Raw genomic sequence first — 19,644 nt, 5'->3', positions numbered from 1 at the left:
AGTGCCAGAGGCAGTCTGTGGTTGGTTGGGGGGGGGGGGGTCATACCAGAGGCAGGCTGTGATTGAGAGGAGGTGTGTCAGAGGCAGGCTGTGGTTGGGAGGGGTTGTGTGCCAGAGGCAGGCTGTGATTGGTCGGAGGAGGGTGTGCACCAGAGGCAGGCTGTGATGGGGAGGGTTTGTGTGCCAAAGGTAGGATGTTACTGATCACGGGGGGTGCCAGAGGCACTATGTGATTGGTCTGGGAGGGGGGTATGCCAGAGGCAGGCTGTGGTTGGTCGGGGGGGGGGAGGTGTGCAGGAGGCAGGCTGTGATTGGGAGAGGTCGTGTGTCAGAGGCAGGATGTGACTGGTTAGGAGTGGTGTGTGCACTTTGTGATTGGTCGGGCAGGCTGTACATGAGAGGGGGTGTGTCAGAGGTAGGCTGTGATTGGGAGGGGTTGTGTGCCAGAGGTAAGCTGTGATTGGTCATAGGAGGGTGTGCGCCAGAGGCAGGCTGTGATTGTTCAGAGGAGGGTGTGCGCCAGAGACAAGCTGTGAATGGTTAGGGGATGTGGTGACTTAACTACCCAAATCTGGCATGCTGTGTGTCTGCACAGTGTCCTGTACCTCTGAATAGCCAGCCAAAGGATGGAAACTGACCACACTAACACAGATCAGCTTCTGCGCTTTGTGTGGTCAGTTTAGAACAATGAAGATTGACTGGCACAACCAACCAGGCACTTCAGATGGAAAATGAAGATGATAGAAACTATGATTTATGAAATACACATATGGGACCACACATCGCAAAAAAGAAAAACGTAGGGTAACATACACTTTACAGGGAACTCAATGGGATTTTGCCTTAAGAAATGCTTCCATACAATAATATGTCATCATTCAGAGCAGCCAGAATTCATCTTTGAAGTTCGATGCAGTGAAATGATTTGTGTCTGTTATTGGCCACCACATTTCCTTTTATTAAAGGACATAACACGAATTCATACGCAGCGTCAAAGCAGAAGGTTTTTAATACCGCGCCGCTGCTGTGCCAAACCAAAATATTACATCCGTTTTTTTTACATTTACTATAAAAAAGGTGCCAAAGAATTACTTTTTTGCTTGGAAAGAATTTAGTTGTAACCATATAAGGAAAGATCCTTAGCCCATAAAACAGAGGTAGCTTTAGGGGATCAGATGTGACTACAAAAGCTTCACTTGGGCCCATCTACTACGAGCCATGGCTCCCGGCAATAACAGCACTTGACCCTGGGGATCTATAGACACCGACCCAACACTATGGATGATCTATAGACACTGACCCAATACTATGGAGGATCTACAGACACTGACCCAACACTATGGATGATCTATAGACACTGACCCAATACTATGGAGGATCTACAGTCCCTAACCCAATACTATAGAGGATCTACAGACACTGACCCAATACTATCGAGGATCTACAGACGCTGACCCAATACTATGGATGATCTATAGACACTGACCCAATACTATGGAGGATCTACAGACACTGACCCAATACTATGGATGATCTATAGACACTGACCCAATACTATGGATGATCTATAGACGCTGACCCAATACTATGGAGGATCTACAGTCCCTAACCCAATACTATAGAGGATCTACAGACGCTGACCCAATACTATGGATGATCTATAGACACTGACCCCATACTATGAAGGATCTACAGACACTGACCCAATACTATAAATGATCTATAGACACCGACCCAACACTATGGATGATCTGTAGACACTGACCTAACACTACGGATGATCTATAGACACTGACCCAACACTATAAATGATCTATAGACACTGACGCAACACTATAAATGATCTATAGACACTGTATAGACACTGACCCAACACTATGGATAATGTATACATTGACCCAACACTATGGGTAATCTATAGACATTGACCCAACACTATGGATGATCTATAGACCCTGACCTAACACTATGGATGATCAATAGACACCGGCCCAACACTATGGAGGTTCTATAGACACCGACCCAACACTATGGAGGTTCTACAGCCACTGACCCAACACTATAAATGATCTATAGTCACTGACCCAACACTATGGAGGATCTATAGACACCGGCCAAACACTATGGAGGTTCTATAGACACCGACCCAACACTATGGAGGTTCTATAGACACCGACCCAACACTATGTAGGTTCTATAGTCACTGGCCCAACACAATGGATGTTCTATAAACACCGACCCAACATTGTGGATAAACTATAGACACTGACTCAACACTATGAAGGATCTAAAGATGCCAACCCAACACTATGGATGATCTACAGACACTGACCCAACACTATGGATGATCTATAGTCGCTGACCCAATACTATGGAGGATCTATAGACACTGACCCAACATTATGAATAATCTATAGACACTGACCCAACATTATGAATAATCTATAGACACGACCCAACACTATGAAGGATCTATAGATGCCGACCCAACACTATGGAGGATCTAGAGACACTGACCCAACACTATGGATGATCTATAGACACAGACCCAACACTATAGATGATCTATAGACACTGACCCAACACTATGGAGGATCTATAGATGCTGACCCAACATTGTGGATAATCTGTAGACACTGACCCAACACTATGGAGGATCTATAGACACCAACCCAACATTGTGGATAATCTATAGACACCGACCCAACACTATGGATGATCTATAGACACTGACCCAACATTATGGATGATTTACAGACGCTGACCCAATACTATGGATGATCTACAGACACTGACTCAACACTTTGGGTGATCTATAGACACTAAACACTGTTTGAGAAAAGCCAACCCATGGTATGTGATCATCGGTTCAATGGGTTGCCGTTAGTGGCATCCCTGCTCGACGAATGCAATTGGGGGCCATTTTTGCCACATAGCCTTGCAGCTGTGGCACATGTGCAGCCATGAATGGATGCATGTCCTTGATTAAGTGGACGGTCAGGGGCCGTGTCTCAACCACCTGCTTTTTCCACCCCCCTATCCACTCATGTGAACACAACTCTATCTTGAACTCAAATAGTCCCAGTTGGGATCCCAATGACTATTTATTTAGCTGCAGCTGCTTCAGAGAATCAATAGGACAATTACAAGGGCCAGCTCCCCTGCAAACACTTTTGGATGTCTATCGGTTGCAAACCAACGTATCAGCAAAACCTAATAAATAAGCAGCAAACTGTTTAAATTCAGAGAATTGAAAGCCCCCCCCCCCCTCCTTTCACATCTCACATGCACACTCAGCCCCTGCAAAGCACACATGCATGCCTGAGTGGAAGACATGTTTTCCAGATGGTCTGGCAATTGAAAAGCAGGAAATTTCAGCGTGATCGAAACACAGTCAACTCCTAATGACTCCGGCCGGCCGAGGTGAGGAATACCAATGCACTTGACTTGGAAAGCCTGTGATAAGATAAGGATCCCAAAGGATGGACTGATTCCTCCCCCATGCCCTGCCCCCACCCTCCATACCCCCCCCCCCCCAAGGGTATAGAGAACATGGACTACTTAGAATCCTGGCAGTGGCTACATTGTGGTTTTCATTAGCGCTCCCAATATTTTTCATGGAATTCATCAAAGTTTTATGCTTGTCACTAAACAGTTATTAAAATGTTTCCAGCATGTAAGGCTCCGGGGTATGAAATGAAACTTTTCCACGCAAGTGCAAGTCGGGGGCGATAGAGGGGAAAAAATCGGGGCGATAGAAGTGAAAAAAGTTGGGGGCGATGGAAGGGAAAAAGTTGGGGGCGATGGAAGGGAAAAAGTTGGGGGGCAATAGAGGGGAAAAAGTCGGGGAGATAGAGGGGAAAAAGTCGGGGCGATAGAAGGTAAAAAGTCAGGGCGATAGAGGGAAAAAGCTGGGGCAATAGAGGGGAAAAAGTCGGGAAGATAGAAGGGAAAAAGTCGGGCGATAGAAGGGAAAAAGTTGGGGCGATAGAGGGAAAAAGTCAGGGAGATAGAGGGGAAAAAGTCAGGGCGATAGAAGGGAAAAAGTTGGGGCAATAGAGGGGAAAAAGTCGGGAAGATAGAAGGGAAAAAGTCGGGGAGATAGAAGGGAAAAAGTTGGGGCGATAGAGGGAAAAAGTCAGGGAGATAGAGGGGAAAAAGTCAGGGCGATAGAAGGGAAAAAGTTGGGGCAATAGAGGGGAAAAAGTCGGGAAGATAGAAGGGAAAAAGTCGGGCGATAGAAGGGAAAAAGTTGGGGCGATAGAGGGGAAAAAGCCGGTGAGATAGAGGGGAAAAGTCGGGGCGATAGAGGGGAAAAAGTTGGGGCGATAGAGGGGAAAAGTCGGGGCAATAGAGGGGAAAAGTCGGGACAATAGAAGGGAAAAGTTGGGGAGATAGAGGGGAAAAAGTCGGGGAGATAGAGGGGAAAAAGTCGGGAGATAGAAGGGAAAAAGTCGGGAGATAGAAGGGAAAAAGTTGGGGAGATAGGGGGGAAAAGTCAGGGCGATAGAGGGGAAAAAGTTGGGGTGATAGAAGGGAAAAGGTCGGGGGGAGATAGAGGGGAAAAAGCCGGTGAGATAGAGGGGAAAAGTCGGGGCGATAGAGGGGAAAAAGTTGGGGCGATAGAAGGGAAAAAGTCGGGGCGATAGAGGGAAAAAGCTGGGGCAATAGAGGGGAAAAAGTCGGGAAGATAGAAGGGAAAAAGTCGGGCGATAGAAGGGAAAAAGTTGGGGCGATAGAGGGGAAAAAGTCAGGGAGATAGAGGGGAAAAAGTCAGGGCGATAGAAGGGAAAAAGTCGGGGAGATAGAGGCGAAAAAGTCGAAGCGATAGAGGGGAAAAAGTCGGGGAGATAGATGGGGAAAAAGTCAGGGAGATAGAGGGGAAAAAGTCGGGGAGATAGAAGGGAAAAAGTCCGGGCGATAGAGGGGAAAAAGTCCGGGCGATAGAGGGGAAAAAGTCCGGGCGATAGAGGGGAAAAAGTCGGAGAGATAGAAGGGAAAAAGTCGGGAAGATTGAGGGGAAAAAGTCGGGGCGATAGAGGGGGAAAAGTCGGGAAGATTGAGGGGAAAAAGTCGGGGCGATAGAGGGGGAAAAGTCGGGAAGATTGAGGGGAAAAAGTCGGGGCAATAAAGGGGAAAAGTTGGGAAGATTGAGGGGAAAAAGTCAGGGCGATAGAGGGAGAAAAGTCGGGGAGATAGAAGGGGAAAAAGTCAGGGAAGATAGAGGGGAAAATGTTGGGGCGATAGAGGGGGAATAGTCGGGAAGATAGAAGGGGAAAAGATCGGGGAAGATAGAGGGGAAAAAGTTGGGGCGATAGAGGGGGAAAAGTCGGGGAGATAGAAGGGGAAAAAATCGGGGAAGATAGAGGGGAAAAAGTCGGGGCGATAGAGGGGGAAAAGTCGGGGAGATAGAAGGGGAAAAAATCGGGGAAGATAGAGGGGAAAAAGTCGGGGAGATAGAAGGGGAAAAAGTCGGGGAAGATAGAGGGGAAAAAGTCGGGGAGATAGAGGGGAAAAAATAAAAATCGCAGAGGTGATCAAATACCTCCAAAAGAAAGCTCTGTTTGTGGGGAACTTAATGTTCCATTGTTCCAGTGAACTTCTATGGAGCTAAAAATCGCAATGCATCACACTGATTTTCTATGCAGTCCTTACAAAACGCATTCCGCTGAACTCAAGCCATAGTCACCACCAGGGAACCCTATACATCAGAGTCCCCAAAAAACATCAGAGTCTTCATCAGAGGCCCCCTAACATCAGAGTCTCCATCAGACGCCCCCTAACATCAGAGTCTCCATCAGAGGCCACCTTACATCAGAGTCTCCATCAGAGGCCCCCTAACATCAGAGTGTCTATCCGAGGCCCCCTAACATCAGAGTCTCCATCAGAGGCCCCCTTACATCAGAGTCTCCATCAGAGGCCCCCTAACATCAGAGTCTCCATCAGAGGCCCCTTTAGATCAGAGTCTCCATCAGAGTCCCTTCTTACATTAGAGTCCCTTTTGGAGTCCTCTTTTACATCAGTATCCCCATCAGAATCCCCCCTTACATCAGTTTCCCCATCAGGGTCCCTTTTTACATCAGCGTCCCCATCAGAGTAACTGAAAACCTCAGTGTCCCCATCAGAGTCCCCCATATATAAGTATCCCCATCGGAATCCTCCCTTGCATCAGTGTCCCCATCAGAGTCCTCCCTTACATCAGTATCCTGATCGGAGTCCTCCCTTACATCAGTGTGCCCATCAGAGTCCCCCATATATCAGTATCCCCACCTGATTCCCTTCTTACATCAGTGTCACCCCTTATATCAGGATTCCCATCAGAGTCCCCTGTACATCAGAGTCCCCCGTACATCAGTGTCCCCATCAGAGGCCCCTTTACATCAGTGTCCCCATTTCCTTCAGAGTCCCCCCTACATCAGGGCCTCCATCAGAATCCCTTCTTATATCACTGTCCCAATCAAAGTCTCCCCTTTCATCAGGATTCCCATCTGAGTCCTCCCTTACATCAGAATCAGAGTCTCCATCAGAGTCCTCCCTTACAGCAGTGCCCCATCAGAGTCCCCCATATATCAGTATCCCCATCTGATTCCCTTCTTACATCAGTGTCACCCCTTATATCAGGATTCCCATCAGAGTCCCCTGTAAATCAGAGTCCCCCGTACATCAGTGTCCCCATCAGAGGCCCCTTTACATCAGTGTCCCCATTTCCTTCAGAGTCCCCCCTACATCAGGGCCTCCATCAGAATCCCTTCTTATATCAGTGTCCCAATCAAAGTCTCCCCTTTCATCAGGATTCCCATCTGAGTCCTCCTATACATCAGAATCAGAGTCCCCCCTACATTAGGGCCTCCATCAGAGTCCCCTCTTATATCAGTGTCCCAATCAAAGTCTCCCCTTTCATCAGGGTCCCCCCTACTTCGGGGGGGGGGGGGGGTTGAAAAATTGGGGGTGCTGTTTGGGGAAGAAGCAGAGACTGTGCACACCAGCTGCGGGTTGGATAAACTCTTCTAGTGGGCTACATGTGGCCCCGGGGGCCGCAGTTTGGAGAGCCTTGATTTCTATGGATTTATAAGTCTGAATACGGTTCTAATAAAACTCGGATTCTATTGCCATACATCTGACCTCATACAGTGCCTGAAAATAGTCCTCTTCTAGTTTTTTTCTAGATTGCAATCCCCTCCCCCTGCGATTATTCTGTAGAAGGACTCCGCCTCTGTCAGCGGGCCCCAAGGGCGGAATGTTTTCACTTTGAACATCAGCAAAACATGTTGAAAAACAAACAAAACATATAAATTGCTGGATGAGAAATCACACAAACATCCCACTACGCCGGGGGGCTTCAACGATTTAGGACAGCAGGCAAATGGGATTGCTACCCCCAGGGCCGCTGATAGGGGGGTGACCACCAGTCCTCCTGTAGAGGGGCCCAGGCACACAGGGGGGCCCCAACAGCAGAGGGAATCAGTGCAGTCGGGTAGGTGGGCAAATACAGGATGCCCTGTGCAGCTCTCTGCAGCAGCTGAAAACCTTTTTCTCTCCCACTGTCTTTCAGCTGCTGCAGGGAGAGACACAGACACAGGGCCCCCCGCGGAAGCTGCTGGGGCTTCCCTGTCCCATAAAAAAAAAAATAACAAATTGCAAAAAAAAAAAAAATTATTAAAAAAATGTAAAATAAAATAGTTTTAACACATTTAAACATTTTTTTAAAATTATAAAATGTTTTTTTCGAAAAATGGAAAAAAACTATTTAAAAGAAAGGCCTAATTCACACAGCTTCTTTGTTATCTTTGTGTCCTCTAAGAATGATTTTAGTATATTTTTTGAGAAAATGTTGTTTTGATATATACGAGGGGGCCCTGCCAAGCACATCATTGCAATCTATCAGTGCCACCCACCAGTGCCCATTATTGCCCACCAGTGCCCCCTATCAGTGCCCATCAGTGCTGCCTATCAGTGCCCATCAGGTCCACCTATCAGCGCCCATCAGTGCCCATCAGTGCCACCTATCAGCGCCCATCAGTGCCCACCAATGCTGCATATCAGTGCTACCTATAAGTGCCACATATCAGTGCCCAACAGTGCTGCATATCAGTGTTGCCTATCAGTGCCCATCAGTGCGACCTATTAGCACCCATCAGTGCCACCTATCAGCGCCCATCAGTGCCCACCAATGCTGCATATCAGTGCTACCTATAAGTGCCACATATCAGTGCCCATCAGTGCTGCATATCAGTGCCCATCAGTGCCACCCCATCAGTGCCTCCTCATCAGTGCCTGTCACTGCAGCCTCATCAGTGCTCATCAGTGCAGGAAAAAAACAAATCTATTTACAAAATGTTATAACATAAACAAAAAAAAAATTTATTTTCAAACTTTTCGGTCTTTTTCTATTTGTTTAGCAAAAAAGAAAAACCTTGTGGTGATCAAATAACACCAAAAGAAAGCTCTATTTGTGGGGAAAAAATGACATAAATTTGGTTTAGGTACAGCGTTGCGTGACCGCGCAATTGTCATTCAAAATGCAACAGCGCTAAAAGCTGAAAATTGGCCTGGGCAGGAAGGGGGTGAAAGTGCCCGGTATTGAAGTGGTTAACCAAGTTTCTAATAGCAACCGCCGCTTCCCCGAAGGTACGGAGGGCGGCCGACCGTTCAAGAAGTTTTCACTAACCCTGGAAAACCTCGAACGGAACGCACGGGAGAGAAGGAGAGAAGCCGTCATCCCGTCCCTATCTGGGGATATTTATAGTTCCTAAATGCTTTGAAGTGCATGATTAATTCAACGCTCTTGTGCGGCCGTAGCCAACGAGATCACAGCGTGCGATAGAAGCAGACGGATGTGCGCGCTTCCAGCGTGACATCTCAGCCTCGGCTCTCATTAAAAGCTGCTAAAAAAAAAAAAGATGAGGTTTTCCACGTTAAGGGGCAGACGATCATCGATGGAGGACATGACGTAGATGGCGGTCGCCACGAATCCGGTATATACACCATATTACCAAAAATCATTGGTTGATCCAGGTTGCCAGTAACAGGCTGAAGGATTCAAAGACATTGGAGGTAATATCGTCCCTGACGTGGGCACAAGTCATTCAATTCTGGCCCCAAATTTTGGGAGTAAGCACTGTTGGAATCAAGGACATTTGTGCCAGATTGGGCCAAGTATCTCCCTTCCCTCCCCTGGTGAGATCGGATATCCGGCCTTGGGAGGGTTTCCCCTGTTTTGGGTTTGGAAACACAGCATCCAACCCCTTGGAACATTGGGAGACTACAGGGGCAGACTGGCAACTTTCAGGCCCAGGGGGCAAGTACAAACCAGAGGCCCATGGTGCAGTGACTCGGCCCTCCTCCCACTCTCCCTCTTCCCGTCCTCCTCCTGACCCCCATTCCAGGCTGAAGCCCTGCTCCAGGTACTCTCTACTCACCGGCTGAATCTAGGTTCCTGACCTGGCCAGCAGGGGGCGGTTGGGGGGAGCTGAGACAGCTTGATTGGGGCTGGCCAGGGGAGGAGACCGGACTCTGCACGGAACGGGCCTCTGCTCAGACACTGGGGGGGAGGTCTGCACTCTGTCCTTGTTTTCATCCCGCACATAACATTGTGACAAAGTATCCTTCATGAACAATATACAGAAGACATCGCAGATTGTTGTCTAGGGATGGCGCTGTCCTCCTCCCCGCCTGCAGAACTTCTATACATCCCCCAAAGTGTTTTTACGTATAATACACCCCGCCAGAAATGTGTCGCAAAACTTTATTGGATCGCCGCCATTATTTTTAAACCCCGCAGATATCCGTGGTGTAAAGTTTTCGTACTTTACTAAAAAATATTCTATTATACTCTGTATCTAAATTGTAACAAAATCGACATTTACACTTTTTGAATATTAAAACGTCACCAGAAATGTGTCACAGACGCCATATTGGATCGCTGTTTATATTTTTTAAAACCCGCAGATAATTTGTAGTGGAGCAATACTACATAATATCTCATTTACATAACATTGCAACAAAGTATCCTTCATAAATAAAATACACAAAATACAGAAGACATCGCAGATTGTTGTCTAGGGATGGCGCTGTCCTCCTCCCCGCCTGCAGAACTTCCATTTATTCCCCAAAGTGTTTTTTTTTTTTTAAAGTTTACACTTTTTGAATATTAAACGCCACCAGAAATGTGTCGCAGACGCCATATTGGATCACCGCCTATATTTTTTAACCCTGCAGATATCAGTGTGGTAAACAATGTAAAGTTTGTGTACTTTACTGAAGGATATTCTATTATACTATGTACATAAAATTGTAACAAAATCTACGTTTACACTTTTTAAATATTACATGGCGCCAGAAATGTGTCGCAGACGCCATATTGGATCATCGCCTATGTTTTTTAACCCTGCAGATATCAGTGTGGTAAACAATGTAAAGTTTGTGTACTTTACTAAAGGATATTCTATTATACTATGTACATAAAATTGTAACAAAATCTAAGTTTACACTTTTTAAATATTACACGGCGCCAGAAATGCGACCCAGACGCCTTTCTGGACTGCCGCCTATATTTTTTAAAATAAGATATTATTAATATCTTAAGACCCACAGATAATTTTAGTGGAGCAATTCTTGTATTTTACTACATAATATCTTATTTACATAACATAGCAACAAAGTATTCTTCATGGACAATATACAGAAGACATCGCAGATTGTTGTATAGTGATGGCGCTGTCCTTCTCCCCGCCTGCAGAACTTCTATACATCCCCCAAAGTGTTATTGATTTTAAAAGTTTACGCTTTATGTATAATGCGCGCCACCAGAAATTTGCCGCAAAACTTTATTGGATCGCCGCCAATATTTTTAAACCCCGCAGATATCCGTGGTGTAAAGTTTTCGTACTTTACTAAAGAATATTCTATCATACTATGTATCTAAATTGTAACAAAATCTACGTTTACACTTTTTTGAATATTAAACGTCACCAGAAATGTGTCACAGACGACATATTGGATCGCCTCCTATATTTTTTAAAACCTGCAGATAAATTTAATGGAGCAATTCTTGTATTTTACTACATAATATCTTATTTACATAACATTGCAACAAAGTATCCTTCATAAATAAAATACACAAAATACAGAAGAAGACATCGCAGATTTTTGTAAAGTGATGGCGCTGTCCTCCTCCCCGCCTGCAGAGGCACAAAATTTCCCAAAAGGTTTTTGATTTTAAACTTTACGCTTTACGAATATTACACAGCGCCAGAATTGTGTCGCAGACGCCATATTGGATCACCGCCTATATTTTTAAACCCTGCAGATATCAGTGGGGAAGTTTTTGGACTTTATTAATGAATATTCTATTATACTATGTACCTAAAATAATAGTAGGGATGGTGCTGTCCTCCCCGCCTGCAGATTTTCCATTTATTCCCCAAAGTGTTATTGATTTTAAAGCTTACACATATTGAATAATACACAGCGCCAGAAATGTGTCGCAGACGCCATATTGGATCGCCGCCAATATTTTTAAACCCTGCAGATATCCATGGTGTAAAGTTTTTGTACTTTACTAAAGAATATTTTATTATACTATATACCTAAAATTGTAACAAAGTCTACATTTACACTTTTTAAATATTACACGCCATCAGAAATGTGTCGCAGACGCCATATTGGATCGTCGCCTATATTTTTAAACCCTGCAGATACCATTGGGGTCGTTTTTGTACTTTACTAATGAATATTCTATTATACTATGTACCTAAAATTGTAACAAAATCTACCTTTACACTTTTCAAATAATACACAACGTTAGAAATGTGTCGCAGACGCCATATTGGATCGCCCTCTATATTTTTAAACCCTGCAGATATTCGTGGTGTAAAGTTTTTGTACTTTACTAAAGAATATTTTATTATACTATGTACCTAAAATTGTAACAAAGTCTATATTTACACTTTTTAAATATTACAGGCATCAGAAATGTTTCGCAGACGCCATGTTGGATCGCCGCCTATATGTTTTAACCTGAAAATAATATTAGCGGGGCAATTCTTGTATTTTACTAAATAATATCTTATTTACATAACATTGCAACAAAGTATTCTTCATGATTATTATGCACTGCAGAAGAAGACATCGCAGATTGTTGTATAGGGATGGCGCTGTCCTCCTCCCCGCCTGCAGAACTTCCATTTATTCCCCTAAGTGTTATTGATTTTAAAGTTTACACTTACTGAATAATACTTGGCGCTAGAAATGTGTTGCAGACGCCATATTGGATCGCCATCAATATTTTTAAACCTTGCAGATATCAGTGGTGTAAAGTTTTTGTACTTTACTGAACAATATTCTATTATACTATGTACCTGAAATTGTAACAAAGTCTACATTTACGCTTTTTAAATATTACACGCCATCAGAAATGTGTCGCAGACGCCATATTGGATCGCCCTCTATATTTTTAAACCCTGCAGATATCAGTGGGGTAGTTTTTGTACTTTACTTAAGAAGAATGTATTATACTATATAACTAAAATTGTAACAAAATCTACGTTTACACTTTTTAAATAATACACGCCGTCAGAAATGTGTCGCAGACGCCATATTGGATTGCCGCCAATATGTTTAAACCCTGCAGATATCAGTGGTGTAAAGTTTTTGTACTTTACTAATGAATATTTTATTATACTATGTACCTAAAATTGTAACAGAATCTACAATTACGCTTTTTAAATAATACACGGCACCAGAAATGTGTCGCAGACGCCATATTGGACCGCCACAAATAGTTTTTTTTAAAAAGCACATATAATATTAGTGGGGCAAATCTTGTATTTTACTACAGAATATCTTATTTACATAATATATGTTATTGATTTTAAAGTTTACACTTACTGAATAATACTTGACTCTAGAAATGTGTCGCAGACGCCATATTGGATCGCCCCCCTATATTATTAAACCCTGCAGATATCTATGTTGTAAAGTTTTTGGACTTTACTAAAGAATATTCTATTATACTATGTGCCTAAAATTCTAACAAAGTCTACGTTTACACTTTTTAAATAATACACGGCGCCAGAAATGTGTCGCAGACGCCATATTGGACCGCCACCAATAGTTTTTTTTAAAAAGCACAGATAATATTAGTGGGGCAAATCTTGTATTTTACTACAGAATATCCTATTTACATAATATATGTTATTGATTTTAAAGTTTACACTTACTGAATAATACTTGACTCTAGAAATGTGTCGCAGACGCCATATTGGATCGCCACCAATATTTTTAAACCCTGCAGATACCAGTGGGGTAGTTTTTGTACTTTACTAATGAATATTTTATTATACTATGTACTTAAAATTATAACAAAATCTACATTTACGCTTTTTAAATAATACACAGCGATAGAAATGTGTTGCAGACGCCATATTGGATCGCCACCAATATTTTTAAACCCCGCAGATATCCGTGGTGTAAAGTTTTTGTACTTTACTAATGAATACTCTATTATGCTATATACCTAAAATTGTAACAAAATCTAAATTTACGCTTTTTAAATAATACACGGCGCCAGAAATGTGTCGCAGACGCCATATTGGATCGCCACCAATATTTTTAAACCTTGCAGATACCAGTGGGGTAGTTTTTGTACTTTACTAAAGAATATTCTATTATACTATATACCTAAAATTCTAACAAAATCTACGTTTACACTTTTTAAATAATACACGGCGCCAGAAATGTGTCGCAGACGCCATATTGGACCGCCACCAATATTTTTTTAAAAAAGCACATATAATATTAGTGGGGCAAATCTTGTATTTTACTACAGAATATCCTATTTACATAATATTGTAACAAAGTATCCTTCATGAACAATATACAATATATAAATAAATAGTGACCGTTGATAATGTAGATGTAGCTGTTATTTACAGATACTTTGCTGGACAGACTAAGTAAATTATGACAGTTGATCACGCGTGTTACAGATAGTTTGCTGCACATTATAAATAGTGACAGTTGATCATGTGGGGTTCGCTGTTATATACAGATACTTTGCAGGACATATTACATTGTGACAGTTGATACATTTTATATATTTACATTATACAGATAGGTTGCTGATGGGAGGGGGGGAGGCTGTTATATCATACTGATAGGTTGCTGGTGGGGGGGGCTGTTATATTATACAGATAGGTTGCTGATGGGGGGGGGGGGCTGTTATATTATACAGATAGGTTGCTAATGGGGGGGGGGGGGGGGACTGTTATATTATACAGATAGGTTGATGATGGGGGGGGGGGAACTCTTATATTATACAGATAGGTTGCTGATGGGGGGGGGGGGCTGTTATATTATACAGATAGGTTGCTGATGGGGGGGGGGGGTGTTATATTATACAGATAGGTTGCTGATGGGGGGGGGGGGTGTTATATTATACAGATAGGTTGCTGATGGGGGGGGGCTGTTATATTATACAGATAGGTTGCTGGTGGGGGATGTTGTTGCTGTTATATTATAGAGATAGGTTGCTGGTGGGGGGGGGGGGGCTGTTATATTATAGAGATAGGTTGCTGGTGGGGGGGGCTGTTATATTATACAGATAGGTTGCTGGTGGGGGGGGCTGTTATATTATACAGATAGGTTACTGATGGGGGGGGGGCTGTTGTACTATACAGATAGGTTGCTGAGGGGGGGGCTGTTATATTATACAGATAGGTTACTGATGGGGGGGCTGTTGTACTATACAGATAGGTTGCTGATGGGGGGGACTGTTATATTATACAGACAGATTGCTGGTGAGATATAATAAACAATGAAAGTTGATGGGGGGGGGGGGGCTGTTATTCTATACAGATACGTTGCTGGAGATATTGAATAAAGGTTGAAAATTGATGGGGGGGGGGGCTGTTATACTATACAGATATGTTGCCAGAGATATTGAATAAAATTAAGGATGAAAGTTGCTGGTGGGGGGGTAGCTGAGCTGTCATACTATACAGATAGGTTTCTGTACATATCTAGATTGATTGATAGGGGGGGGGGGACTGTTATACTATACTGATAGGTTGCTGGGGGGGGGCTGTTATACTATACAGATATTTTGCTGGGGGGGGGCTGTTATATTATACAGATAGGTTGCTGGGGGGGGGCTGTTATATTATACAGATAGGTTGCTGGGGGGGCTGTTATATTATACAGATAGGTTGCTGGGGGGGGGGCTGTTATATTATACAGATAGGTTGCTTGGGGGGGGGGGGGGACTGTTATACTATACAGATAGGTTGCTGGTGATATATAATAAATGATGAAAGTTGATGGGAGGGGGGGGGGGGATATTTTAGTTGTGATTTGCAGACATCTGACTGTATATTGCACATGAATAGTGAAAGTTTATATGAGTCTTATAGAGGGGGTATAGGGGGTATGATGGGAGTATAGGGGGGATGGGGGGGCAGGGAGTATAGGGGGGAGGTATAAGGGAGGGTATAGGGGTGAATGGGGGTATAGGGTGGTATGGGGGGGTATAGGGGGTATGGTGAGTATGGAGGGGTGTATAGGGGGGATATAGGGTGGGAGACGGGGAGTATAGGGGGGGTATAGGGGGGGGCTATTGGGGTGGGAGGGGAGTATGGAGGGGGGTATAGGGGGGGAGACGGGGAGTATAGGGGGAGGTATAAGGGGGTATAGGGGTGCATTTGGGGGGGGGGGCTGTTATACTACAGATAGGTTGCTGGTGATATATAATAAATGATGAAAGTTGATGGGGGGGGGGGGATATTTTAGTTGTGATTTGCAGACATCTGACCGTATATTGCACATGAATAGTGAAAGTTGATACGAGTCTTATAGAGGGGGTATAGGGTGGGTATGGGGAGTTTAGGGGGGGGGGGTGGGGAGTATAGGGGGGAGGTATAAGGGGGGGGTATAGGGGTGTATTTGGGGGGTATAGGGTGGTATGGGGAGTATAGGGGGGTATGGTGAGTATGGAGGGGGGTATAGGGGGGATATAGGGGAGAGACGGGGAGTATAGGGGGGAGGTATAAGGGGGGTATAGGGGTGCATTTGGGGGGGGGGCTGTTATACTACAGATAGGTTGCTGGTGATATCTAATAAATGATGAAAGTTGATGGGGGGGGGGATATTTTAGTTGTGATTTGCAGACATCTGACTGTATATTGCACATGAATAGTGAAAGTTGATACGAGTCTTATAGAGGGGGTATAGGGTGGGTATGGGGAGTATAGGGGGGGACGGGGAGTATGGAGGGGGATATAGGGGGGAGGTATAAGGGGGGTATAGGGGTGCATTTGGGGGGGGGCTGTTATACTACAGATAGGTTGCTGGTGGTATATAATAAATGATGAAAGTTGATGGGGGGGGGATATTTTAGTTGTGATTTGCAGACATCTGACCGTATATTGCACATTAATAGTGAAAGTTGATACGAGTCTTATAGAGGGGGTATAGGGGGGTATAGGGTGGGTATGGGGAGTATAGGGGGGGGCCGGGAGTATAGGGGGGCGGTATAAGGGGGGGCATAGGGGTGTATTTGGGGGGTATAGGGTGGTATGGGGAGTATAGGGGGGTATGGTGAGTATGGAGGGGGGTATAGGGGGGATATAGGGGGGGGAGACGGGGAGTATAGGGGGGAGGTATAAGGGGGGGGTATAGGGGTGTATTTGGGGGGTATAGGGTGGTATGGGGAGTATAGGGGGGTATGGTGAGTATGGAGGAGGGTATAGGGGGGGAGACGGGGAGTATAGGGGGGAGGTATAAGAGGGGTAAAGGGGTGCATTTGGGGGGGGGGCTGTTATACTACAGATAGGTTGCTGGTGGTATATAATAAATGATGAAAGTTGATGGGGGGGGGGGGGGGGATATTTTAGTTGTGATTTGCAGACATCTGACCGTATATTGCACATTAATAGTGAAAGTTGATACGAGTCTTATAGAGGGGGTATAGGGGGGTATAGGGTGGGTATGGGGAGTATAGGGGGGGCGGGGAGTATAGGGGGGCGGTATAAGGGGGGGCATAGGGGGGTATGGTAAGTATGGAGTGGGGTATAGGGGGGATATAGGGGGGGAGACGGGGAGTATAGGGGGGAGGTATAAGGGGGTATAGGGGTGCATTTGGGGGGCTGTTATACTACAGATAGGTTGCTGGTGATATATAATAAATGATGAAAGTTGATGGGGGGGGGGGGGATATTTTAGTTGTGATTTGCAGACATCTGACCGTATATTGCACATTAATAGTGAAAGTTGATACGACTCTTATAGAGGGGGTATAGGGGGGGACGGGGAGTTTAGGGGGGGGGCGGGGAGTATAGGGGGGAGGTATAAGGGGGGGGGGTATAGGGGTGTATTTGGGGGGGTATAGGGTGGTATGGGGAGTATAGGGGGGTATGGTGAGTATGGAGGAGGGTATAGGGGGGATATAGGGGGGAGACGGGGAGTATAGGGGGGAATTATAAGGGGGGTATAGGGGTGCATTTGGGGGGGGGGCTGTTATACTACAGATAGGTTGCTGGTGATATATAATAAATGATGAAAGTTGATGTGGGGTGGGGGGGGGGATATTTTAGTTGTGATTTGCAAACATCTGACCGTATATTGCACATGAATAGTGAAAGTTGATACGAGTCTTATAGAGGGGGTATAGGGTGGGTATGGGGGGTATAGGGTGGATATAGGGGGGGTATAGGGGGGAGGTATAAGGGGGGTATAGGGTTGTATTTGGGGGGTACTTACAGTCTCTCGGTGCTCCTGGGGATGTTTTTAGGGACCATCCTGATCCCCAGTCCATGGCAGTCCACGGTGGTGCCGCTGCAGGTACAGAGCGCCGGGCAGGCATTGGCAAACACCCGGCAGAGGCCGCTCCATGCCAGGAGCCATAGGGGGAGGGTGGGGGATCCTCGGGGGGCCATGCTGTCTGCTGAGCGGGGGGGTCCTTTAAATCATCAGAGATCCACCGAGATGGGACAATCCGATAGAAGAAGGTATATAGGAGGGAGTATACAGCGGTATACAGATCCTTCCCTCACCCGGGTATATAGGAGGAAGTATACAGCGGTATACAGATCCTTCCCTCCTCCGGCTCTCCTCTCCTTCTCTCCGCTTCCAGCAGAATGAAGATCGGAGAGAGCGGAGCGATCATCCATCAATGGGAGACCCCGCCCCTCCCCCTCCTACTCCCCCCCCCCCCCTTCACCGAGATATTACCCCCCCTTCACCCACAGGGGGCAGCACATTACACATCACTATGTACTGTGCCTGGCTGTCCTCTATTATAGTCCTGGTATTGGATGCACTGTGCCTGGCTGCCTTCTACTATTATAGTGCTGATGTACAACACTGGGACTATAATAAAGGGCAGCCAGGCACAGCACATCACCACTATAGTAGAGGAAAGCCAGGCACAGCACATATCACATCAGCACTATAATTGTAGAAGGCAGCCAGGCACAGTGCATCCAACACCGAGACTACAATAAAGGGCAGCCAGGCACAGCACATATCACACTAGAACTATAATAGAAGGCAGCCAGGCACAGTGCAATAAACACTGGGACTATAATAGAGAGCAGCCAGGCACAGCACATCCTACACCAAGACAATAATTAAGGGCAGCCAGGCGCAGTGAGTCCCACATCAACACTGTAATAGGAGACAGCCAGGCACAATACATCCAACACTGGGACTATAATAGAGGGTAGACAGATGCAGCACATCCCGCACTGGGGCTTCAATAAAGGGCAGCCAGGCTCAGAACACCCCAGCCAGGCACAGTGCATCCAATAATGGGACTATAATAGAAGGCAGCCAGGCACAGTGCATCCAACAGAGGGCAGCCAAGCACAGCACATCCCCCCAATAAAATAAGGCAGCCAGGCACAGCACATCCTACATCACCACAATAATATAGGGCAGCCAGGCACAGTACATCCACACGGGACTATAATAAATGGCAGCCAGGCAAAGCACAACTCTAGCAAATACACAGCACTACAACAGATGGCAGCCAGGCACAGCACAACTCCAGCAAATACACAGCACTACAATAGATGGCAGCCAGGCACAACGCAACTCCAGCAAATGCTCAGCACTACAATAGATGGCAGCCAGGCACAGCGCAACTCCAGCAAATGCTCAGCACTACAATAGATGGCAGCCAGGCACAGCGCAACTCCAGCAAATGCTCAGCGCTACAATAGATGGCAGCCAGGCACAGCACAACTCCAGCAAATGCTCAGCACTACAATAGATGGCAGCCAGGCACAGCACAACTCCAGCAAATACTCAGCACTACAATAGATGGCAGCCAGGCACAGAACAACTCCAGCAAATACTCAGCACTACAATAGATGGCAGCCAGGCACAGCACAACTCCAGCAAATGCTCAGCACTACAATAGATGGCAGCCAGGCACAGCACAACTCCAGCAAATGCTCAGCACTACAATAGATGGCAGCCAGGCACAGCACAACTCCAGCAAATACTCAGCACTACAATAGATGGCAGCCAGGCACAGAACAACTCCAGCAAATGCTCAGCACTACAATAGATGGCAGCCAGGCACAGCACAACTCCAGCAAATGCTCAGCACTACAATAGATGGCAGCCAGGCACAGCACAACTCCA

The 19,644-nt window shown here is 45.5% G+C and overlaps 1 protein-coding gene across 1 annotated transcript in view; it reads right to left on the bottom strand.

Moving 5' to 3' along the window:
• SLIT1 (slit guidance ligand 1) overlaps positions 1–17,912 on the bottom strand; it is a 546,950-nt gene extending 529,038 nt beyond the window's left edge. The window contains exon 1 of the mRNA XM_082269259.1: positions 17,755–17,912. Within this exon, the coding sequence (XP_082125385.1) occupies positions 17,755–17,792 (38 nt within the window). The 5' untranslated portion in view covers positions 17,793–17,912. The remainder of the gene's footprint in view (positions 1–17,754) is intronic.
• Positions 17,913–19,644: the final 1,732 nt, after the last annotated feature.

Source organism: Pelophylax lessonae, assembly GCF_965119305.1.
Source record: "Pelophylax lessonae genome assembly, chromosome: 9".
NCBI lineage: Eukaryota > Metazoa > Chordata > Amphibia > Anura > Ranidae > Pelophylax > Pelophylax lessonae.
This window is presented reverse-complemented; position numbering and strand designations above follow the sequence as displayed.